Source organism: Galleria mellonella, unplaced genomic scaffold (genome assembly GCF_026898425.1).
Source record: "Galleria mellonella isolate WM207_F2 unplaced genomic scaffold, CSIRO_AGI_GalMel_v1 utg63, whole genome shotgun sequence".
NCBI classification, from domain to species: domain Eukaryota; kingdom Metazoa; phylum Arthropoda; class Insecta; order Lepidoptera; family Pyralidae; genus Galleria; species Galleria mellonella.
In genome coordinates, this window is record NW_026442130.1 from 8,791,022 (window position 1) to 8,817,367 (window position 26,346).

The window sequence follows — 26,346 nt, forward strand, 5'->3', positions numbered from 1 at the left end:
TGAGGAAAACAATACAAGATTTTAATTGAACATCAAGTCAAAAACTAATTAAACGACTTCGTATTTATCCCTAATTACATTCTCAAAATGTTTTAAACATTGAGTAGTAGTAGTGAGAAACACAAAAAAAGATCATACATCTCTTTGAAAAAGACACTCATGTCAAAGTTTAAATGACGCCCATCTATAAACTTATATCTTTCTACTATTTTTCCAACAAATTGGATCAGTAGTTTCGCCAATAAAACAACTCGATGACAGAGAGACAAACACATTTTATGATATAGCACTTAAAAATATTAATTATTAACAAATAACGTACTCGTTGTGTGCCACATTCTGGGTAACCGTGTGCGCCTGTAATGCGCAGAACATTATTGACGCCTCCATTTCCACGGAAGAAACAGCGATCATAAAAGCCGTAGGTGTACATTCGTCCGTAAAATCCTTCTGGCAATCGCAGTGTGAATTCCATACCGTCTTCATTACATACTTGAGATACTGTAAATGAATATTATTTCTAAAAGTGTATCTGGAAATGTCACCAAAACTATGTACACGTGGGCTGTATGTACTCGTTACATCGCAGCATCCAAAAACAATATATCATATAAACTAAACTTTCCAATTAGAATTTAAATATAATTACATATGAACTAACTATAATGTAATTATTATTAATTACCATCCAAACAATCGTCAGCAATACGACCAAGAGCTCGTTCATAAAAATCGTAATCATTGGCAGTGTTGTCGAAATGCGCAGGATTTGCAGCATCTAATTCACGAGTGTCCCGGTCACTGAGTTCGCAATTATCCCGAGGTTCACTTCCAAAACCGGTATCCCTGTAAAATTATTTGAATCCTTAACCAGAACTAATCTTTATTTCACTAAGCACTCTCAAATTTCGGAATTGTAAAGAATTCGAAACTTAATATTTCTAATGGTTCTTTTTCATACCTGAAGTTAAAGGAGCGACAAATAAAGTCACGAGCTTCAATGCATTCCCGCTGGCAATGTGCTAACGAAAGAGCAGTTGTAAACCGACGCACAAATCGTCTCTGCATACGCTGCCTACCGACTTGTCTAAAGCTATCTTCCTCGCACCGAGATCCTTGCCATGGTCTGTGGCCCACTGGTGGTCTTCCTCCAATTGGACCACCTATTGGTCCACCAATTGGACCACCTAAAGGACCTCCGACGGGTCCACCAATTGGTCCTCCTGGTCCAATAGGCCCATCTTGTTCAAATCCTCCATAACCACCTCCACCTTTAAAAATCAAATATTTCAGTTATTTTGTCCTACGATATTACTTAGAGAATCACATCATGATCAGAGCAAAACTTACCGATAGGACGGTCCAATCCAGGAAGGGGATAACTACCGCGATATCCTCCCGGTCTATCTATGGGTCTTCTCAAACCAAAACTAGGTCTTGGTTCAGCGGGATACCTATGAAATCATAGACATTTATAAGAACTTATTAAAGTAGAAAGAAAAAGAAGATACGTGTAATATAGCTATTGATAATGATATACTTCCTAAAATATGACATGATTACTCATAGATAAATACTTACCTATCTGGTAAAGGACGGACTCCTCTGTCTGGGCCCGGATATCGACTTGGTGGCGGATAATCTGAACCGTAGTAACCACCGCGACCATAACCAGCTGTAAAATACTTTATTTAAATAATGTGCTTACTGAAAATCAATTTATCATAAAAATTCCTCGTGTCGTCTAGTAGTAAAAGGATGCAGTAGAAATATGAGGAAGTAATCGTTCTATGATAAATTGTGTAAAATACAAATGTGTAGAAGTTTTATAGTACGAATAGCTCGTTGCTATTTTGTGATTTGTCATACAAGGGTCGCGAAATGCAAACTGCAAACTATTTGTTGAAATATATCTGAGTAGTAAAATACAATATTTTATTCACAAATAAATATGAATTTGTAAGTGGAAAATATTTTGTGCAGAGTACCTAAGTATAAATTATCTATAAAACTTGCTATAAAATAATAGATCACTAGTGTATTAGTATGGTGCTTACCAGGATATGACGATCCGGTCGGCGGATATTTGTCATACAAATCTGGGTATCGATCTCCGCCTAAAGGTACCGGGTCTCGGTTAACTCCAACCGGGTACCGACTAAACGGATATCGCCCCCAATCACTGGATCCAGCGTAGCGGTCCTGATCGTATCTATCAGGATAACGACTAGGGATCCAAGGTCTAGAAGGATATCTCCCACTACCACGGACGGGATACCTATCCGGATACCGGTCAATTGGGTATCTGTCAGGGTAAATGTCAATAGGATATCTACTGATAGGATAACGATCAGAAGTAGGGTATCTGTTAATATCATTAGTAGGGTATTCGTAAAGCGGATATCTGCCACTGTCAAGAGGATAGCGGTCGCCGCTTGGATATCTATTGCTAGGAGGGAATCTATCTATGCCTGGGGGATATCGATCTATTCCTGGCGGGTACCGGTCAGGGCCCACACCAGGTGGATATCTGTCATCTGGATATCTATCAGCAGGTGGATAGCGCTCGCCCGGGTACCTATCCGGGTATATATCAGGTCCGCCCGGGTACCGGTCATCAGGTGGATACCGGTCGGGTCTACCGCTATACCGCTCGTCGTCCATTTGATAACGGTCATCATCAGGGTAACGATCGCGATCAGTGCCTGGTGGGTACCTGTCTCGGTCACCACCGTTGCCGCCATTACCACCTTCGAAGGATAGAGATAACGTTAATGAATGGATAAATGATATGTTTATATTTACATGTCGTCAAGTTGTTAATCAGCAATGAGAAGTTCAATCAATCAAGAAGTTGACAAAATAAGTGCTATTTTTACTATCTACAATTCATAAATTATAAGTGTATTGTAACAATTGACAGGCAACTTATACATGTTAAAAAAATTCAAAAGACTTTTTTGACGATATCAAATTACATTATTCTTTTTTATGATGATGATGATGCTAGATAAATTGTCCTTATATATATGTATCTAAAACTACAAAAGTATAAGGTGCTGTAAATCATGCACTAATTTCTACATTGATGATTTTCGGACTGTGAGATGGTATGCGAACTAATTTTACTAAATTAAGCTACTAAAACACTCAATACTACTCACATAATAAATTATAACTGCCTAGTATCTGTCTACTATAAAAAAAAACTTATTCTAACGTGCAGTACATAATATAAAACAAATAAGCAATAAATTCTCCATATACTCATACATGGACTAAGCCATCTAATTTCTTATCCTTTTTTTATTAATAACAACTTAAAATATAATAAGTACTATAGCCAATTATAAGTAAATAACTGATAAAACCAAACTAAAATAAAAATAATCCTTCTACTATATACATCCCTCTTAACATTTTTCCTTCAAAAATTATTCATAAAATATGCATGCCAGTAATATATAACACTTTCGTATTATATAATTATATAAAAATAGATAAAAAATAAATAATAATAATTTATTTATTTAAAAATAAACAATATTTATGATACTATTGTATAATAGCGTATGTGTTTGACTACTATTTCTGTAAGTATAGACTTGATTTATAACATAGAAAAACTAAAAGAAAATTATTAGATAAAAACCTCATCTAATATAATCTGTCCTGGACTAAATCATTCTAAGTTAAAGCTAAATTTAGCTTTAACTTAGAATGATTTAGTCCAGGACAGATTATCTCCTATTCAAAAACTGAAAGACGATTCAACTGAAAGAAGTGGTAACAGTAGTCTGTAAAACATAGAAAGATATATGAAGTATATATGAAAATTGAGATGGAATATAAAAATAGATATAAATGAAAAAGGAAAATACCTAATCATTAACACCTATTTCATAATTAAACGTATTATTATGTAAAAACAGCTGGTTATAAAATATTTCTTTATGTCCATTAATAACGACAACATAATAATCTGATCCATTTACGTGATCGTAATATCATTAGTCAATTGGTCATGGTCACATTTCATTCGAATTAATTATCAATCAAATATATAAACATTACAACGACATGCCACATGGTAAACAAGGGCCGTTTATTTTTAACCAAATTCCTAATAAACCAGATGTTTAATTCGATTGTAATTTTTTATATGTATTTTACAAAATCGCGTGATATTTTACCATTGTGAAATCATTTCGATTATTCTTTTTATTCACAAAAGTTTATTTTCGTGTTGAACATAAACTAGTTTTGAAAAAGTTATAGGACCTAAATTACTTATACATATATTAATTAATTATATAGTACCTAGTTATTCATAAGCCTAGATTAAAGATAGTACTCTCGATTTGAAATTGATTTTTGTCTACAAAAAACCAATTTTTATTTTAAAAAATTCAATATTGGATCAACACAAGTAATTAAGTGTTCACTTTTAATTGAAAAATAATCATTAAAATCGAATTTAGCGAAATATAATAAAAATAAAACTAATATAAATAGATAATGAAGCATAAAATATATACCACAGAGTAGAGTATATACTTATAAATATATAAAAACAAATAAACATGTAACTTCTAGAAATTTAACTATCAAAATTATCAAAAAACCAGCCCTTTGGACTACCATGCACCGAACCTGTGGTAGTGGGCCGCCCCCACGGGGCCTGGGAACCGCTGGTCGCACCCCCCGACTCGCTCTCACCACTCACTAGTTGATCTGGATCCCCATATTATCAAAAGTATAAGTTATGACATACATAACATTGTATTAATATATAACAGTATATACATAATTGTTACGTAATATACAACACAACTAAGTCTATTAAAATTACATAGTTGATAATACTCGTAAATTCTATTTGCAACATTGTTTACAAGTAAATAGATAAGTATTCCTAATATTTACGACAAATTCAATAATATAATCACTATAAGAATGTTTTAAGTGATCTACAATATTTACAACTAGTTTCATATGAGTATCTAGAGAAACATACGATATTTATAGACCACAATGGGTTCAATGTCGGTTGGTATGCTACATGCCTTGTTAAGGCAATTGGCCACTTGTAGTAAGCATATGTTAGTACCGATGGCATTTTAGTTTAGGTTACAATAATTTAATCGATTCTAAGGCGTCATATCTCTAAACCAATCTCTTAACCCAATACTTTACTATAGACACAAAATTTCGATTACAACAAATTGAATATGTGAAGAAGAGTAGTTTCCTTCAAAAATAGATATATTATCTACGCACCATTAAATTAAATATGTTATTGAAAACAGTAGATATAATTAAAAGCGGACATCGGATCACGGACAATACAATGTAAACAAGGAAATATTTTGCAATATGCATAATACTTTGCTACTATCTGTACAAAGATGTTATTGATCATCCAGTTTAGAATAACATATACGTATCTACTTTGATTGAAACCTTCCTTCCTTCTCGCATACAATTATTCTCACGGTCATGAACCCATGTTTTCTGTATCGTGTAAGTATAGATATGTATAATTATAATATTAGTAAAATAACGTAAATATTTTACTATTTCTAGAACCTTACTGTAGTAAGTTGATTTCTACTTGTTATTCTGTATATATAACCCTGATGTCTAGAGTAGGATACATAAAAACTAAATACAAATCAAATATTAAACTAAACTAAATTATTTTTATTTAAGATCTTTTTGAGTATTACGTATCTTATATTTCAACATTTAATAACCGCACTTTCCAAACTAGAATGTAGGTTTACATTGTAGAAAATCACAATACAATTTGGTTTATTGCAATCTATAAATACTACCTTAAAATATATGCGAGCATGTTAGCAGCAGTAACCTATTTTAAGAATCTATGAAATGCGGTCACATAGTTATTCGATTTTAGTCTTTCGCTTTTTAGACGATATTTATTAAAATTAAAATTTCTGCTTTTGATACCTTGATATATAACAAGTTTAAAAGTATTTTTACTGTAATAATTACAAAATTAAACACTTGTCAATAGGTTCATGTCATATGAAACTTTTCCCAAGTTTATTTAATATTTACAATTTTTTTGAAGAAAACAATAAAGAATATCTATCTATCTATTTTATTTTTGAGACATTTAATTACTTTTATCTGTATAAAACATAATAATGTAATTGTAATAATTAAAACATAACAACTTGTTTTAATAAATTTATAAATTAAAAATAAATACCATAAAATAATACTTACGCATTAAATTTTCGTAGTAATCAAAATCAGGATCGTATATTAAGCGCATGCCATCCTTCTGATTGTATCGGCTCAAGCGACAGGTCCTCGCTCGGTCGCTGTACACGGCCGACCTAAAATTGTAAAGCTTTTGTTAATATCGTACAATGAACCATACAAACTGATCAGATACAGTTATCGCTAAATTGTTATGACACACAAACACAAATCTGTTTATAAGAGATTACTCGGAAAATACTGCAATAATTTGGTGAGATAAACATATTTGATTTTAATATTTTATCGTTGTTTATAAAGTGTGAGTATAATAATATACACCTAAAAGAAAGCTTGATGTTACGAAGAATGTACTTTTCAAGGTATTCTATATCATATAGATTATCAAGTTTTGATATTACTGACAACAGCACTTATTAATCTTGTTATGTTGACATTTAAAATTAGGTGAAGGTAAATGTAAAAATATAATAAAATATGTAATTGGATAGGATAACAATGAATGAATATTTTTCAAAATTATAAATGTCATTACAAACTGTCAATTGTCCACTGCTAAATAGGTCTCCGCCTATATTTTCACAGTGAAGGATCTGGCGATTACGAATCTTGTATTTGTAGTTGTACATTTTATTGTACAACATTTTTAATTAAATCTCATATATTTTATAGCTATATAAAAGCAAGAAGTATAATTAGATATTCTGTAACACTATATTTACTCCAGCACACAGGAAGTAGCAGTCCAATTTAGTTAAAGACATTAAAGGAGCCATTATTTGCTAAGCATAATAAACAGTTACTTCTACATGACATACCTGCACTGAAAACTTGTCTGCCTCAAACATTCGTCTAAGCATTCACTAAGCGAACGTCCAGTAATTTCAGAATGGAACTCCCCGGTAATTCTGCTGACTCTATACCTCTGGAAGGCAGTATCCGGTCTCCTTCCAGGGGAGAAGAGGTGTGACGTTACGCTATTATCTGGATACTCCGTGCCACGAGCTGCCCGATGAGAAACTGATCATAATTGTGAGAAAAACCTTATTTTGGTTTAGTGTGGTGTCAGTTCATGTTAGTCAAAGTTAGCTATTTAATTCTGTTTACGAACAATTCATATTATATATAAAATGTTAGTAACAATATTATTATTTATACAATTACAAAATATTTTCAAAATCATAGTTTACAAAAAACTGGATTTAACGTGATCGTTTACGTAAAATATAGTCATTATATTATGTTAGGTTATAACCACGACCGATGTAACCGAAAAGTTGAGATAATCCTAGTTCAATGACTATATTTTACCTAAATGGTCGCGTTCATTCCGGTCTCTAAAAAACAATAAATCATACCACATAAAAGTTGTAAAGTTAATATTTTTTAATTATATTAGTTGTTAATAGTTTAGATTATTATTTTGTAAACAATTCAAACACTTTTAAATTTATATCATTGTTAACACTAGTTAACTAACAGACTAACAATTAAATATTGGAAAAATAAAGAATAACACTCACGATTGTCCAGACAAACAAGATCATAGAAATGATGCGTTGGTGATGCACTAACAGTTACATCATCTTTCTGTGATACAGAATCCTCTTCGGAGAGAACACATTGTCTTGTCATTGCATCGTGCTCGATAGACCGACAAAAATATCTGTAAAGTGTTTAACATAAACAAATTTAACCACATTTTTAATAAAAGCACCTCGTTGAGATAAATAAAAATATTGTAAAACGTTAATGATGTCTCAAGTTTAAAATTTTAATTTGTAAAACCTATTATGCAACACAGGTTAACATTTTCAAGAGAATGTAGGTTAATGTTTCTCACATCATATTAAATAAGTATCCATTAAAATATCCATAAATAATTAAATCTTATAAATAAAGACATGACAAATTAATCAAAATCGATATTCATTTAAAGAGATAAAATAAAATTACAAGGTTAAAAACAATAGGAAGCGCATATACGAGTACAGAAGGAACAACTTAAATCCTTACTTTTCCGCTCGAACACACATCGCTTGGCATTCGTCCAAAGTCATATTTGAAAACACATCAGCCTCAAACGGCCCACCAAGTCGCTTATTTTCCTCTTTAATGAAAACAGCTAAACCATCGCACCGCCGTTCAGCTAAAACACAATTAATGCCAAGAAGGAAATGTAACTGATAATCTTTTAGAATAAATACGTTTCAGAATAGATACGTTGGATTGTTATCCATAACTATTGTCATCTACATACCGTTTAAGCAAGTATTTTCCAAATAATCTGCCTTATGATCATCTTCCAATAACTCGGGGTGTGTTCTTCGCGTGAATCTACTAAGTGAGCAAGTCCTTAGTTCAGAATCGTAGGTGGCAGAGCGGCAAACAAAGCTAAATTCCGCCAAACATTTATCTTCGCATTCAGTTCGATTAGCAACCATAATTTCTTTAAGGTCTGAAGGTGGAAGTTTCAAACGTTTGCGAGCATGACGCTCAAAAACATATCGACGCGATGGGCATTCACGTTCCGGACGATTAGCTAAAATAATATTATTCATTTATAAAAACTATTGATAAATAAACAAGTTCCAATAGAAATAAACTATATCAGTATATACAAAACTATTGATTTTTATACATGTAAATATATAATTGGTTGACGGATATTTTATGAATTTAATATACAAACTATTGTACATGCAGTTGCTGCATCTATTTAACACTGTATCTGGAATAATATATTGTATCCATTTAAAAACTTACAAGTAAGGCAGATCTCGTTGAAATGCACGCTATTTGGAACAATCATGAGTGTGCCAATGCCCTCTGGAGTTGCTTGTTCACGAGTCAAGAAACATGTAGATTCCTCATATTCCGGTTCAGGGCTGAAAGCAGCTATACGAGCACCAGGCTGGAAATCAATAGAGTTGCATGTCCTCACTAGGCTGTTGACTGAGCGATCCCGGAGGCATAAATCTTGACATTTCTCCAGTACGCGGAACGGCGGAGCTGTCTCACGTACCTGCAATAATACACAAAGGTCTTATACGCAGAATAAATAATCAAATTGTTTTGCCTTAAAATCTTTTGTCACGTAATAGATAAATGTTTTTTTTGTTGTTATTCTGACGTATTAAGCTTACAGAACTACACCTAAAATGTGGGTATTAGATATCGCGTGATAAACATTAACTTATGCATTACAAAGATCAACTTACAACGTCATCGTCGAATCCATGTAGCTGTTGGTTCGGTAATCTCTCATACATAACACGACCCATCCCTTGGTTGCATGTTGTTTGAGCTGAAACATTAAGTAAAAGTAAGAAATTTAACAGAATAACAATGTGCTGACCACATAGCTCAAAGAACCGACAACTAATGGGGAAAAAAAGTTCTTGAGTAGCAACCCCGTACGAGCAAAAGCAGTGTAGAATGTCTCCCCAAATAGATAGAGTGACGACCTCAAATACATTGACGGGAGTCAGTGGATGCAGGTGGCAGTATATGGGAGACACCTATTTTCACTAATGGCTGAAATGTTGATGTTGAAACAGAAATTCACTTTGCTTATAAAAGAGACAGATAAAAATATCTACAATACCGCTTGTTATTACAAAACTCAATTTCACCAAATCCACAACCGGATCACCGAAATTATACTGATACTTGTATTTCGATTTCCATTACAAATACGAAAGTAGGTCATGTCATGATTGACTGTTTACATATGTAAGTATCAACTCATATAGTGAACGATAATGCTCACGACTGTATTTCCAAGTGGGATATACAGTTCAGAGGCATTGTTGATTCTTATCGGCTGTTATATTTTGTTATTGTAAAATGCATTAAATGCATTGGAACGTACGTCAATGTAATGATAATCATTTTTATTATTTAAATATCAATTTTGTAATCGGCATATGATTGATGGTTTATTTACTAAATAATTTTATATTTTTCGTAAACAACATTTCTTTTTTCATTTTCGCCATAACTATCAAAGTAACAATCTATCAAAGATACCAAAAACCACTAAAGGACTTGTTTGGAATGCTGCTGTACATTCCGTATATATATACTTGCTTTTGGTTGACGACGATGGTGGACACCACCTTTGCTATTAAATTGATTATCGTTACCAGAGTAGCATAAAGCATTCGCATACTGTTCTCAAAAAAGTATGAACAGTCACAGTCATACCATTAGCCATGGTCAACATAGTAAGCGCAGTGAAGGCGTGCATGACGCTCGCCCCCCGCGGCTTCATCTTCCGAGTTGCTAGCTTCTCGTGCTGACGATGCGTCACCGACCACACATATGGTCACCTGAATGAGAACAAAAACAATTTCTTTTTAATATAAACCAATATATTGTAACCTAAAAGATACATTTCACCTCACATGTCACATTACACCTGACTCGCCATGTGTGCCCCGGCAAAGAATGGGCTACCCGTTCTTTTCCCATGGGTGTCGTAAGAGGCTATTAAGGGAAGGCGAGAGATGGGCAGCAGCGTCCCTCTTAAAACATTTCTAAAAGCCTAACTGCGGTTGCCAACTCGCTTGCCAAGCGTGGCAACTACTGGCAAAACTTCCCTTATGGGGAAGGCTTATGTCCAGCAGTGGACGGTTAACGGTTGAAATAATAATAATAATTACTGCTAAAGTAATAATTAATAGTAATAAATATGCCCTGTTTTTCGAAACATTTTTATGATGCCGTAATAGCCTGCCATTATGTATCTTCACCAGGCACCATCATGTATTCCTCTGGAGTTTCACTTTAATATTTAGTCTAAGCCACGATGTTCTCATTATTTGTAAAATCATTCATAATCATCATAATCATTTGTAATCATCGCCTCAATACAGTCATATATCTATAGAAAAACATATATCCGCGATGTATGTCCCTTAAAACAAGTAAGCTTATATGCCTACTGGCCTATACATAATAGCTTGACCTGTACACAATAAGCACATAATAGTCACTTAAAAACCATAATTAACGCATTTAGTTTGCTAAGTGCTCGGTCTGCTGCACTATGTGAATGTTGGGAGGCGACTATCGGGAGCAAGGTTATGTGACAAATATTATATAGCATTTATGATATTAACCTGATATCTCATTCACCTTTGTGGCCTTCAGCTTAGCAAATTACTCGTGCCTATGGCATTATTGCCTACATTCTGAAGGTCTTCACTGACAGGATAGAATGACTAGCACATAATCAATTCATATTTTTATTTGAGCCAATTACAACATATAAGACTCGTCCATAGGAAACTTTACATTACATAATATGTTGATAAAACATACACAAGTCTAGCTTTAAGCATAATATGTAAAGATAGCATGCAACAGCAAGCATAGCATCCATGCAGAGATTAAAATCCATGCAACACAATAAGCAACTGTGATTCGCTAGCAAATATACCGCTGAGTCTTTTAGAAATAATTTATCCAAAGCCATAAGATTACAGATATTTCAAACTATGGGAAACCATAAGCCTCGAGGATAAAATTTACAAGATAGTAGACTAAGGCTGATAATATAGAGTGTATAGATATTTCCTGATAATAATGTGTCAACATCATTATTATGTCGCCTTCAAATATGTGCTATTAAATAGATATGACTAGTCCGTTACCACTTGAACTTGCTGATCCTTGGAACTTTATCAATTTATTTTAGATCTCTCATTACGGATTATGTCTGAGGAAGATTTCGGGCATAAAATGGATAGCTTACTGAGCAACTTACATCTACTCCATACAGTTAGAAGTTAAAATTATGTTTTAATTTAATAAGTAATTTTCCAACTAAAAATTCACACTCATTAAAGACTAATTATAAATTAATGTCATAGAACTGAAGAAATAGATATTATCTATTTATATTAATAGAAAATTTTAGTAAATAATTCTTAAGTAATTATTTATTAATAACTTATTAAAATACTTAGATAATTAACATTAGTAGTTAATTGCGTGTCGATAAAATTTAGATCTACATAGTGTGAAGTAAACTGAATTGAAATTAACCTTATTATTACAATAATATACATATAACAAAACCTGGCATGCTTCGACTACCGAGATAACTGCTATAACAGTACTAGGGCTATTGATAGCGCGGACAATATTGAAATGTATCCAATTCAGACATCGATACCGTTAGTTGACGCAGACAAATAAAATGCAACAAATTAATCTTTCACAAACGCATCTATATCGAAATATATTATATTTGTAAATGAAATAGCTATTGTGGTGATGGTCAACGTGATTTTAGTTGCATCACTAATGAAAATCTGTACAATTTCTTTGCATAAGCAAAGCAACATTTGTCCCTGCAACGATTTCGTATTACTCCTACCTACTGAAGATTTTAAGAAGCATACAATTTCGAACACAAGAAGTTTTCTTACATATTTGATATTGCATACTTATATTTATCTGGACTGAATAATGTAAGATTTGTTTGCGGCGTCTTCCGCAGATATTATATAATAAAATCGCGAATAAACGCGAACTCTATTATGTAAAATTAATACCTACATTTTATCTTGACTTAAAAACAAACAAATAATCTGCTGCGATTCACCTTCAGACTGATTCTAAATCTGTTGACATCCTTTTAAAGGAATATTTCTAAATAGGGACATATGAACCTAATACACAAATATGTCTCATTAATAAAGAAGAAAATACACGGCGAGTATGATGATGGCAATTATTGCTATAATGATGTAGATTTCATTTTCTAGTATAGTAATTTATGTCTAATGAATCGACGTTTTCTTACGCTTACCTTAACTACGAACAGTTCGAGTTTAATGAATTTTTCAATAGGCACCAACTAAATATACCTAGTTATTTGAATTGAATTAAAGATAATGTTTATGACCTACTTTCATACCTGTGTGATTTTTTTACTATTAATATCGATTGATTAGAAAAAGCAACTAAACATAAAAATGTTTTGTTTGTAAATATACACATATGTATTTTAACTAGCTGTGCTGGCGAATATGTTTGCATGAAGATTTTTGGCATTTTCCAAGAAAAACTAGTGCAAAATCAAATTTTATCCAAATTTATCCAATTTGGAGTTTACTAGTATTTGTGGTAGACAGGTTCAACATCTGTAAATGAAATACTTCATAATAGTATTAGACACTATTACCTATCTGCTGGAGAATAATTTAGAAGATATTATTAATATTTATTATTAGTCATATGTACCTACAAGTTTTATACAAAAAATAGCATGGACATACCAGAATACATTGTAAAAACCACGTCTTACTATCCTTCAAAACTAGTACGAATATTACCTTTGTCTAATATTATATCAAAGATTTCAAAGTAGGCATTACTATTTTAGGGAATAGATATGGCGTAAAAAATCTTCCCAAGAGGTTCACAAAAAACATTCTTACCAATGTGCATATATCAGGTATATATATTAGTAATTTGATTATAATTATTATTATTCAAATATTTAAATAATAGAATCAATATCATTATCATATATTAGTTTTTTTTTTTAATATAGGTAGATAACAATTATCTATTTATAATTTCTTTCCACAGTTATGTGATCATTTTAGAATTCAGATTATGTAAATTCCATCCGGGTTCAACAAGATGGCCTCAACTGTAAATAAAATTAAATAGGCTAATGGCTGAATAATTATGAATGAATGAATGAATGAAAATTTATTTCAATAAACCATAACACTTACATACACATAGATTATAAGTAATAACAACATAAAAATAAATAAAATATAAAAAAGTACATTTATATATAAAGATTAGTAGAAGCCAGACAGTGTTATGGTAATAAAAAAGGATGCCAATTCAGCTTAAAGTTTCTGCAAAAGCAGAAACGCTAATTTTCAATTAGCACCTCATCACCTAGCCCGGTCCATCAAGATCATGAATGAGTAACACAATACACAAACATAAACATATACACAAACATGCATTAAAACGTTCTTTAAAACTATTTATTTATATTATCTATATTGCTGTGTGCCTCCTGCGTGCATTAATTATTATCTTTGTTCTCTGGAAATTACTGGATTCGAATGTAATAACTAACAAATACAACACGCACAAATAACACTATAAGTATTATATTGTGTTATTCTGTGGTAATTATATGTAAGATGATGATTATCATTTTGCACAAGATGATTCGTATGCTATTCGACGTCTAGTCGTTTATAAAAATTTGTTACCCTGGCACATTTCATTAATAATGAATAATACTAATATAATACTAATTATGAAAATAAAATATTTACATAAATAAATGAGTTGAGTATTTTATGTTTTTTTTAATGGGTGATGATGGTATGGTAACCTCGTCTGCGCTATCGGTATACACTGGCAAGGCACCAGTGAGAGCTAATAGATGAGGATGAAAGCAGGTCAATTAGCTCATCGTAATGAATTTAAGAATTAACCACGAAAGTTTCCAGAGGGAACTGCGTGGAGGTTAACCTATCAAGGCATATTGCTGACAATAGCGATGCCAGATCCTATTACTAACAATCCCTTTCCCCTAGTATTTTATGTTCCAACTATATATCTACCTCAATTGAATAGATAATTAATGTGCATACATTTTATTATATTTTTTCGCATTTGTTATGACTGGCAGATTACAATAATAACGTAGATTGTTTATACTATAAACATTGTCAATAACGTCATGTAATTAAGACTATCTACTAGAAAAATAAGTTTGCAAAGAGTACAAAATGTCTAAAATCCAACTGCATATGTAATGAACAACGCCACAAATCAACATGACAAAGCATTCGAAGGCCCGGTCTATGAAAATTTTGGCGTTTCCAAAAATTGTGCCGATGGAAAGCGGATGCTCGTATCCGGTGTATTGTGCCCGAGCGATGTCCTCGTCGAAGTAATACCACTGAATGACGTATCAACCAAATTTTGGTACAGTTATCTTTAGCGTGAAATCGCTGTCTGGTTGATTCGCAAATTTTAATCTACATTTGCCAATAATTCTATGCAAAAACTTTACTAATATTATAAATGTGAAAGTAAGTTTGTTTGGTTGTTCATTGCCTTACTCTTATAGAGCGCTTATCGCTTAACCAATTACTGTGAAATTTAGTTTATACCTACTATATGGCATAGATAATGACACAGACTACTTTTCATCCCGGTCATTAAATATATCCCGGTAACGTGGACGAAGTCGCTAATATATAATATAGAAAACTACATTATTTAAAAACAATCGTTACGGTCGACGGATAAATATGAATGAATACCTATAAAGTACTTATAATTAATGTAGACATCTTTTTTTATACCACTGATGTGGCAAACAGACATACGGCCCATCTGATTGTAAGTGGTTATCGTAGCCTATGAACGCCTGCAATATCATGAACACTACACGCACGTTACTAAGTCTGAATCCTCTTTACCCCTTTTTTGAAGAATCCCATGATGTATCTATTACTATAATACCTATTTATAGGTAACCGTTTATTATATATGTACCTAATGTCTGCCTATTCATCTGCTCTAATATAAAATTAAATGTCCAGTCTAATCTATCAACGTAATGTAATGTAAAAACTACTGCAAATTCAAAATTTTGCACATAGTTACAGATTGCTAAATAATTATATAACATAGATATATAGGTGTCCTTTTAAAAATACCCCACTCACTCTCCCCCCCCACTCAAAATGGCAGGTATTAGACCTGCCATTTTCTGAGCTGAGTGGGGTATTTTTAATCCTTTGATCCTTGTACACGAAATTATCTTCTATTGTTCAAACCACCATCCACCTTTCAAAGCGATATATTATTATTTGTTTAGACTTTTTATCATTAAATTCAAGACCTTCAGACACCCGTATTCAATTTTCGGGTCATATGATAAACTTACTCCGCAATTTTTTTTTTGTTGACCTTGTTTGTTGTTGGCTAATCATCCTTCACTTAGGTGGTAAAATTATTTTTCCTCTTTTTTTGACAATTTTGTATTTTCAGATTCTTTGTTATATAGCTAACAATCGCTAAATAACAATGTGATACTTCTTAGTTTCAAATCTAACTGCCAAATACTCACCCCACAAGACCATTCATTTTATACTCAGGATATTATTTTAAATGATTATATCATCTTTCAGACCGATTTTTATGTACTCATGTATATATCTAGTACTCATAGCTTAATTTGAATTTAAATGGTACTGTGTAACAAATCAGTATTCACATTTAAAATATACAATTTTATACGCTTGTCCCAATTATAAATCACTTACGTAACCCTTGCTTTAAATATTCCTTTTACGTTCAAATGTAAGCCTATACCTATATACATAAGCTCTTACATTTATATATCTATCTCAGTGAAGCAACTAGGACTATATTTATTTAAAAAGCTACTTGTACAAATACTTATTAATATTGCAAATGTGAAATTGATTTTATTTTGTTTGTTATCTATTAGTACCTTAACCAATTTCTGTGAAATTTTATATACATATATACTATATGAAATGAAAAAGGATATAGGCTACTTTTTATCCCGGTCAGTGAACATATTCCGACCATGCGAATGAAATAACAGAAGAAAGCTAGTATATTCGTAGAATATATAGTATATAGAGTATTCATATAGGTGGCAGTAGATATATCATTTTAGTTTGGTGTCAAAATTGCTGTCAGTCCGGGGTGCGTAGTTTTTTTTTATACCACTGAGGTGACAATCAAGCATACGGCCCACCTGATGGTAAATGGTTACCGTCGCCTATAAACATGAGCAGTACCATGAACATAACAGATTATACTGTTTCGCCTATGATACCCCCCCCCATGCGTTGCCATTCCTGAAGACTCAGATGTTATTCCTCTGTACTCTGTAAATACACACCATATCCCACCCTTCAAACCGAAACTCAGCTATGCAAACACAACTGCTTCACGGTTGAAACACGAATGGGACAGAGGTACCCAAGCAATCGACTTTTGTACAAAGTCTCCTTCTGGTAGGAGGGTCTTTGCCTATAGCTGAAATCTCCTGGTTCAAAATATAAATTTAATATGTTTATTAACTTTTGACGAATTAACCACTATAAATGCGAAACTTTAATTTTTCTTATCAACAAGTAGAACATTTTTTTTGCGTTTTTTGAAATTGAATTTAATTTGAAAATGGGGAATGCAAATTTGTATAGAAGTTCTTTTATTTTTTGAAGATAGAAGTATGAGAATTTGTTTTTTAACAACTTGAGGACCAAGTTAAAAATTTGCCGGCTACCATTAGTTTTCGGCCAATTCGTAGTTATATTATAAACACCGCAAGTGCAAATGGTAACATTATAAATTGAGTTATCATTTAATAATAGCATCTATTTTAATGTAAATAAAAGTAAATTTTTAAATTATATATTAGTGGCCGAAAACTAGCTATATTACAGGTCGAAAATTAAAATTGGTGGCCAAAAACGGGCTAAATTACCATTTTCAGATATTTATTTTTATAATTTATATATGACCAATGACAATGACTAAAAAGGTTCAAATATTTCAAAACTACATTATATTATGAGTCAGAAAATATTTAAAAATATGAGCTATAACTAAACTCTTTCTGAAAAAATCTTACTAAAATCATGGCCGAAAATAGGCTAAACTACCCTATAAGGCGAAATAAGTTGAATGCAATTTAGAAAAACTGTCGAAAAGTAGTTTACGATTAAAAAAAAGTGAAGACTTAGAGAGATAGGTGGCTACTAGACACGTTTAACTTACATATTTATTTTATATATAGATTTTACAAATAACAAAGTGAAAGTTAAAATTTATTGATCGAATCTCCTTAATATTATCAAAGAGTTAAATGCGGAAATAGGCTGTTGATCAAACAAACAAGACCTTTTTTCATTGCGCCCGTCCAACCATGACGAAATAGTGTGAAAACTGTATGCAAGCTATTGAAGAAACATGGGATGGGCTAGGATGGGCTCGTGGGAAAGGGCCAAAACCTACATCCCGTATTAGAGTGGATGGGAATACACAATGTTACAACATACTCGTAGATACCAAAACAATAAATCGACTTGAAAAATACATATGTTCAGGACCATATACGCTAATAAGATAGAGGCTACCAAATGATGTAAATCAACTGTGAACTAAATTTTTACATCTAAAAGGACTACTTTCTCAATTGAGAATTCTTGAAAATACTTTTTAATGTAAAGTGTATTAAATACAAAATATCTACAGTATAAATTTTATTTTTATAATTTTCTTGTTAAATATTGCAATGAGTGTCAGATTTCATTGTAATATAAGATATAAAACAATACAAGTAAAATTTGCACAGCAAAAAAGACAGCCTTTTCAACGGTAGCTATTCCTATTTTAATAGACATATATATATATATATATATATATATATATATATATATATATATATATATATATATATATATATATATATATATATATATATATATATTTGATAGACATATACACGGGAGTAGGTATACTCTATTGATTGAAAAAGAGCTTTCAAAATCTGTTCAAAATTAACTAAGGTATCATGTAAAATGCAGACTTACAGAAATTAAAACTCTATTCCATGTCAAATACATACCAGTATACGTTACCTATTTTTATGTTTGTTTGTTTTTTGTTAACCTATTTTTATGTATTTTTGAAGATGCATTCATGCTCTCTTCTTTTTTCTTTATTTCTCTCTTTCTATTTCACTAGCAAATGCCAATCATTAATTTACTTTTAAAAAAATATTTCTTCATACAGAGGTAGTTACATTACAGGGTTTACAGGTTTACATTATTATCTTTACAATTCAACATTTTTATTAATCAGCATGATTTTTTTTTTATACAACTTAAAATGGCAAACAAGCTGACGGCCCACCTGATGGGAGTGGTAACCGTCGCTTATAACATGAGCAGTAACATGGACATAACAGAGTATACTGTTTCGCCCATGGTACTCCCCATATGTTGCCATTCCTGAGGACTCAGGTGTTATTCCTCTGTACCCTATAAATTCACGCCATATCCCACCCTTCAAACTGAAACACAGTTAGGTATTTGTTTTACATATAATAATACTTAAATTTTATATATCATAATAAAAGTGTCTATGCATGATAATAAATGTGTGAGTATATCTCGTCTTGTATGTATTTGTGTAAGTGTGTGATCATTGTAACATTAGATTTGCTGTTCACACTATCATCGATCATTTCTTAACTAAAGCTTTTTTAAACATAATAAATAATATGTGAACGCTGTGTATTTTAAAATCTTTTTTTAGCTATTAAACTATATATATATATATATATATATATATATATATATATATATATATATATATATATATATATATATATATATATATAGGAGCCTATTAATTTTAGGTAGATGTATGGGTTCAATAAAGCAATGATGAACATAAATAATGACTGTAATGAGAGTATTGTATTGAGAACACTGTCCTTGTTGTTTGCGTGACATCCTATAGAAATACAGTCAACAAAGTAAAACGGCAGCTGTTTTATTTTTAAATAAATAAATTACTATAAATTGAATACGAACAATGAATCACCGTGTGGAATTTATAAAAATAATATACATATTAAAACTCTAACACTGACAGATCAAATGACCAATAGCATAAAATACAAGCTAAACCTGAAGATGAAACAAACTTTGCAGAGGAGTGCCTTATAAGAGCATGCAGAGGGAAAATTTTAGAACTTGCTGGTTCGAAGAAAGGAAAGTAAGTTCTTCATATTTGTATAAGTAATCATAAACTATCCAAATTAAAAATCCAAATAACAGTTGAATTTTTTTGTACACTTTTAGTATTCTAATTTTACAAATGAAAGTTTATAAAGATATTTGGGTCTTTTTGACTGTTTGTTACTGAAATAGCTGAGGAAAACAAATAAGGACGGAATGATTTGTTCAATGAAACTAGGTATATAATCACTCTAAGTAAGCTACCTTATCTACAAGAATAAAGTGAAAATAAAATATTATATTTAAATGCCATGTAGTCCCGGCATATAATGAGCCACCCTTACTTTTCCTGTGGGTGTCGTACTAAAAATACTTAGTGGTCGACCAATGGGCAACAGCATCCCTCTTAAAACATCATCTTATAGAGTAATTATTTCTATGTCAATACCTAATTATGGTCAACTTATATTAATGTTGTTATTGAATGAATATATTATTAATATACGAAATGAGAATCACGTGATTAAAAAGTTTAAAAGAAAAAGATGAGTTTAAAAGTGGTTGCAAACAAAGGATTAGAAGAAAAATAAAAAAATTATGACTAAATACAAATTCATGCATAATATAATATGCAGACCATAAGTCATAAAATGAATAATTGTTCAGGGATAGGGTCTAGACATCCAAATAATGGCAATAAGTTTAAAGTACATCGATATAGTCTACGATGTTTATTACTATATTCTACTATAAAATATACCGAAACGCATATATATATATATATATATATATATATATATATATATATATATATATATATATATTGAGTCATAAATAACTATAGTAACGAAAAACTAAATAATATTAATTTAAATAATACATAATCAAATAACACAAAACTGTTTTTAATCTAGTTATTATTATTTTTCTGTGTTTTTGTGATAAAAAATATATATAACAAGATTGTTTACTAAATTTGTCTGTCCAATTGTAAAAAAAAAATAAAAACAGGTGATTATTCTTAAGAGATTTATAAGATATTGTAACACTTTTATTTGTTTTTAACAGTTCATCCAATAGCATCATAAATACATATGTATATTGATGTGATGTGATCGTATACTTTTATTTTTTATAGTATAATATCGTCTGTAATTTTAATTATAAACAGGGGCTTATAATCAAAATTACTATAAAGACATTCCATATCCTAGTGAGTAATTCAATCGAATCACTTGCAGTACTAAAAATGGCGCGTTTAGAAAAATATGTAGGTATGTTGTTAAACTCAGTCAGCCAAAATGACGTTTGGTTGACTGAATTTCGGCCCGTTATTGACACTCAATTCTCTATCTTGAAGTATATGATATCTATATATTAAATCTTATACCTATTAAAAATATTTCCCATTTTAACGCGAATTAAACAAATTTATGGCGCCAAGTATACACACGTGTTCGATGCACACTGATGCGGTTGCATAATTAAGTCACACAACGTTGCACCGGCTCCGCCCTACTACTACTCAATAGAAAGCCAGTAACTACCATCGCAAACAATTAATAATAAAACAGATGATGACATTGAAACTCTAATAAACTGTCTCGCAGTTTTCTCTGGAGTAACAGAATACGAAATCCAATGATAAAAAAATCTTCAAAAATACATCGAAGTCGAATTATATTTAAACATTTGTCTTGAGCATTTGCAAAGCTTATCACATACAAGGTTGATATAACAGACAATACTAAATTGCAAAGTGTGTTTAGATAATAGAAGAGAAAGAGACTATCTACGAATAGGAACTAATAAGTATCTTTTTCCTGTGCAGGTTACATGAAAGCTAGTTACGCTATATTACTTGAAACGTCCTTATCATATGACTGTTTCCTACATAACTCAAACTCTACTAATCGAATACTTACTACAATTAATAATAAAACTAGGTCTAATGTTCAAACTATATTATTCAATGTTATCAAAGTTAATGAAGCAAATGTACTCGTATGTAAGGATACAGAATTTTATCTGTCCACTCCGCAAACAATTTGAAATAAAATAAATAATGGAATAATAGATGTATAAACCTTTTATACAAAATGATCATTATCATGTAATCCATTTAATAATAATTTACCCTGTTGTACGGAAAGTTCAAAACTTTTTTACATTTTTCAACCCATGTTCCCTCTTTCTTGTTCAGTTTTACTGGTAGAACAGTTCCTTCAAAATTCTTTTTTAATGATTTTTACGGCATTGGGTTCTAGCCCTTTTGAGCCTGTTTTCAATTCTAACTGAATTAATGAATGACATTTTTATAGTCTTCATAAAATTAAATGATATCTATAATATTGGAAATAATACAAAAAATGCTTGTTTGTCTTTTCTTGAGACTCTACAATAAAGTCTTGCAAGTTTGTAATCATTTTTGTCTTGAAGTTTCTTAAGTTCACTGATAAAATTGCCTACTACTTGATTTCAATTCTATACACATTAGTTGCCAAATGAAAAATATTACCTTATATATGTAGGTGTGTAAAATTTCTGACATATTTTCTTTCTGGCATAACTGCTACAACCCATTAACATAAAAATGAGATGACACACAGATATATCCCTCAGTCGGGTTGAGTCGGTCTCTAAGTTAGCTAATATATTCTCTGATCTCTTAGTACGAGTATTAATATATAAGAGAAAGATATTAACCTTCTTACAATACTAGTCGGGAAGCTCAGTATAGGATTTTATTTAATGTTCTCTTCCCTCATTATACTCTCCCATTTTAGCCTTTAACTACCCACTGCCGGACATAGGCCTCCCCCTACTGGGGCGTATTAACAAACGCAGTTTAGCTTTGATGATGTTTAAAGAGGAACGCTGCTGCCCATCTCTCGTCCATTAAGTCTCTTACGACACGTATGAGAAAAAACCATTAACCATTCTGTACCGGGACCACTCGGCAACTCTTACTCTACGGTACTCTAATCTTGCGACATCCTAAAGATGTATACTAATAATAACATATTATATTTTTACTCCGTTACCGCATAAGTTAGGCAAGTTGTATAACATAAACCAACTAAATAATTAAGTACTAGTAAAACTTGTTACAATAATCCGCCCAGTACAACAATGGCTGCGCGTGGGCACTTACTTGAGCTTTCCACGTAAGGCGGTCTGCTACGAAACAACGTAGACTTCTCGTAGCACGCAGGCACCACTTGCTAACTAGAACACCCACAGGTCCACGCACTATCTTGTCCCAAGAGATCACACAGGGAACAGTTCACAGTACTGGAGGCGAGAGCACATGCGCACCACTGGACAGTCAAAACCGAATAGTGAACATATCTACACCATAATTCAGTTAAATCACATTTAGAGGGGGACGACAATGGGAGAGCATCGATGTGAGCAAATCACACCATCGCTACGCATCGCTAATTTTCCATAGCATGTTTACCGACGTCGGTGACCCAACGAAAATCATTACAGTTTATGAAACGAGCATACCTATTTAGGTATTTTGTAGCATCAAATACAAAGAGAATATGGAGAACAAATTATGGCAATAAGTTTTGTCAATTATAGAAAGATAAAGAGAAACAATCGAGTAAAATACAAACTAAAAAATAATTACTATTTCAATTAATGATACACCGAAGAAAAAAATGTACTTAATTGTCAGTTGTATATTTCTTTGGTTAAATATCATTCAAAATCTTAAAAAATATTAACGTCGTAGATCCTGTGATCCTATGTACCCATTTCGCTTTTCCGGAAGCATCGGACAATGGCGCCGCGTCGCGTCGACTCACGCGCAGAGCTTCAACCCACGCCCGCCATATTGTGCTGCGATTATCATCATCACTAATGAATTAATTATAAGGTAGATATTTTGTTTTACACCATGACCTTGGGTGCGGTTACCTGTGGTCATCACATTACTCATAATCACTGATCTCAAATGTTGATTACAGGTCGTAATGTCGGTTCAGAGGATTTGCTAAATGAGATTTATGGCACAATATACAGGAGGTGGATCTTCCGTTTTGTTGAAGTTTATCAATCAGGACATCCGATTATGTCGATTACTAGTTTTCTCGTGACCTTTTATGTCTGGGTTATTTGCTATAGGTACTTTTAAGTAAGTATTAATATTAAACATATGGGGGAAAGGGATTGTTAGTAATGCGGACTACCAGTCCCATTACTAGCAATATAAGCTGTCAGGTCAACCTCCACGTGGTCCTCCTTGAAAACCATTGTGCTGAATTCCAGGTGTATCCATCACGATGGGCTAACTGACCTGCCTCTCCATTCTCACCTTTCATCCCTCACTGGTGCCCTGCCAGCGTATACCGTTAGCACAGGTTACCATGTCCATTGTCATCCATTGAAAAAAAAATTGAACGCAAATACATTTTACTCAAAAAAATAGAGACAGCAATCATAACAAAATATACTGATGATCAACAAGACATGTCGTAGACACATTAAGTTGTAAATGCTTGAATTTACGGAATCGCGTGTCTACGAGTAAATTTTGCTTCACGACGAACAATTTATTGCTTACAAAGAAAAAACTATGACTTCATTCCTCAGAAAATTAATACAGGACCTATGTATATAAGAATAAATGCAATAGATTGTAAAAAAGAATTATACTAGAAAATCTTGACTTTATAATCGTTAACGCATTTATTCGGAGAATTAAGTAAACCATAGAAGCAAATACTTTTCATGCATGATTCCAACTTTGTGTTACATAACGTTCACAACAATATGTAACACAAAGTTGGAACACACATAAAGATGCCAAAATAACACAGCATATCTACTCCACACGCATAATAACTGCGCGCCACAACGTGTCGAGTACGATGGTATGCAAATTTGTTACAGTAAGTACCTATAGGAAGGTTAAGTACCCTGATTAGGTATACTGCATAATACAATGTTATCGACAAGTTTTATACCTACATGCTGCCCATTTTTGTTTTTTATTTCGTTATGTGTCTGTTGTCAGTATGCTGCATAATTATTAATCAATATTGCAAATTTAATTTTACGCATTTTATTAATTGCGAGTACATATTTCAGTGCGAATCCATTATTGCATTCTATTATTAAATATTTCATGATAAAAATAGTGTATTTTTAAAAGTTATTTTTTTATACCACTGAGGTAGCCAACAAGCATACGGCCCACATGATGGTTAACGTACGTAAGCGGTTACCGTAGTCTATGAACGCCTGCAATACCAGAGGTATTAAGTGCGCTGCGCCGCTCCTGAAGAAACCTCTTTACCCCCCTTTTGTAAAACCCCATGCTATAGTCTCTTGGGAAAACCTCGGCAGAGAGCTCATTCCATAATCTAAGTGTTCCTGGGAGAAAACATCTCTGAAACCGCGTTGTACGCGTTGTAAATATATAAATATTCAAATTATCAAGATAAAATACTTACTTAATACAGAACAAAATATGGTATCAAAAATTCCATATGCAAGCCTAAATAATATTTGTACAATACAATAGTAAATATACTTATCATGTACCTAACATGCATGCTCATAAAGTCTTTCTAAAGTCAGCCTTCTCGTGATAACAAATGACTGTTGATTTTATATTCCTTCCACTTTGTTTTCAAATTCAATTTAAGTGTATATGTTTTGTCCATTTTTCTCATATACCGAAGGTATTGCGACATTTCCATTAGGAAAAATAGTACACATCTTTACCTAAGTTTATATATAAGACAGGCATTTCTAGATAATCTCCAACATTACACAACCCAAATTTTCTAATGTAATTTTGTTAATGTATTCACGTTAATTCGTCTATTCCAATTTGAAATATAAGACACTTTTTATAAGTAAATCCTAATTCTACAAGTAATGATAAGAGACAAAACTATTATTATATACTGGACATGTAATGTTTATTAAATTATACTATCATTCATCATTACCTTCACGCCGAAACAATATTACACACTTTATTATGGATGGTGTTACCTTGTACAAACTGTCATCAACGGTACCATTTACGTCTACTATTATAGAACTAAATTAATTTTATTAACGAAAACCTCATTGCGTTATAAGCACTTTTTATTTCTTTATAAAATAAATTAAAAATGCTTGGATTTAATAATTAAAACTATTAGGTTGAGTATTTTCTCAAACGTTTCACCATTACAGTCAGCTATGAAAAATATTTTATTTTCTGTGAATTAAAAAAAAAAAATCACTAACATAGACTCACTAAACATGACACATGCCTAGGCACCCATTT

General features: G+C 31.9%; 1 protein-coding gene across 5 annotated transcripts in view; it reads right to left on the reverse strand.

Moving 5' to 3' along the window:
• The window catches only part of LOC113521583 (uncharacterized), a 45,877-nt gene that overhangs the window by 9,542 nt on the left and 9,989 nt on the right, over window positions 1-26,346 (reverse strand). Inside the window, exons 2-17 of one of the 5 annotated variants that reach the window (XM_031909820.2) lie at window positions 23,203-23,368; window positions 10,462-10,586; window positions 9,474-9,559; window positions 9,019-9,277; window positions 8,513-8,794; window positions 8,269-8,401; window positions 7,776-7,918; window positions 7,071-7,272; window positions 6,256-6,368; window positions 4,654-4,734; window positions 2,058-2,750; window positions 1,582-1,675; window positions 1,351-1,454; window positions 962-1,271; window positions 686-846; window positions 323-501 (exon numbers count right to left, since the gene is read on the reverse strand). In XM_031909820.2, the coding sequence (XP_031765680.1) occupies window positions 323-501; window positions 686-846; window positions 962-1,271; window positions 1,351-1,454; window positions 1,582-1,675; window positions 2,058-2,750; window positions 4,654-4,734; window positions 6,256-6,368; window positions 7,071-7,272; window positions 7,776-7,918; window positions 8,269-8,401; window positions 8,513-8,794; window positions 9,019-9,277; window positions 9,474-9,559; window positions 10,462-10,528 (2,907 nt within the window). In that variant the 5' untranslated portion in view covers window positions 10,529-10,586; window positions 23,203-23,368. Of the gene's footprint in view, window positions 1-322; window positions 502-685; window positions 847-961; window positions 1,272-1,350; window positions 1,455-1,581; window positions 1,676-2,057; window positions 2,751-4,653; window positions 4,735-6,255; window positions 6,369-7,070; window positions 7,273-7,775; window positions 7,919-8,268; window positions 8,402-8,512; window positions 8,795-9,018; window positions 9,278-9,473; window positions 9,560-10,461; window positions 10,587-23,202; window positions 23,405-26,346 lie in introns of those variants that run through there. The other 4 variants (XM_031909821.2, XM_052899910.1, XM_052899912.1 and 1 more) reach the window with 4 other exon arrangements.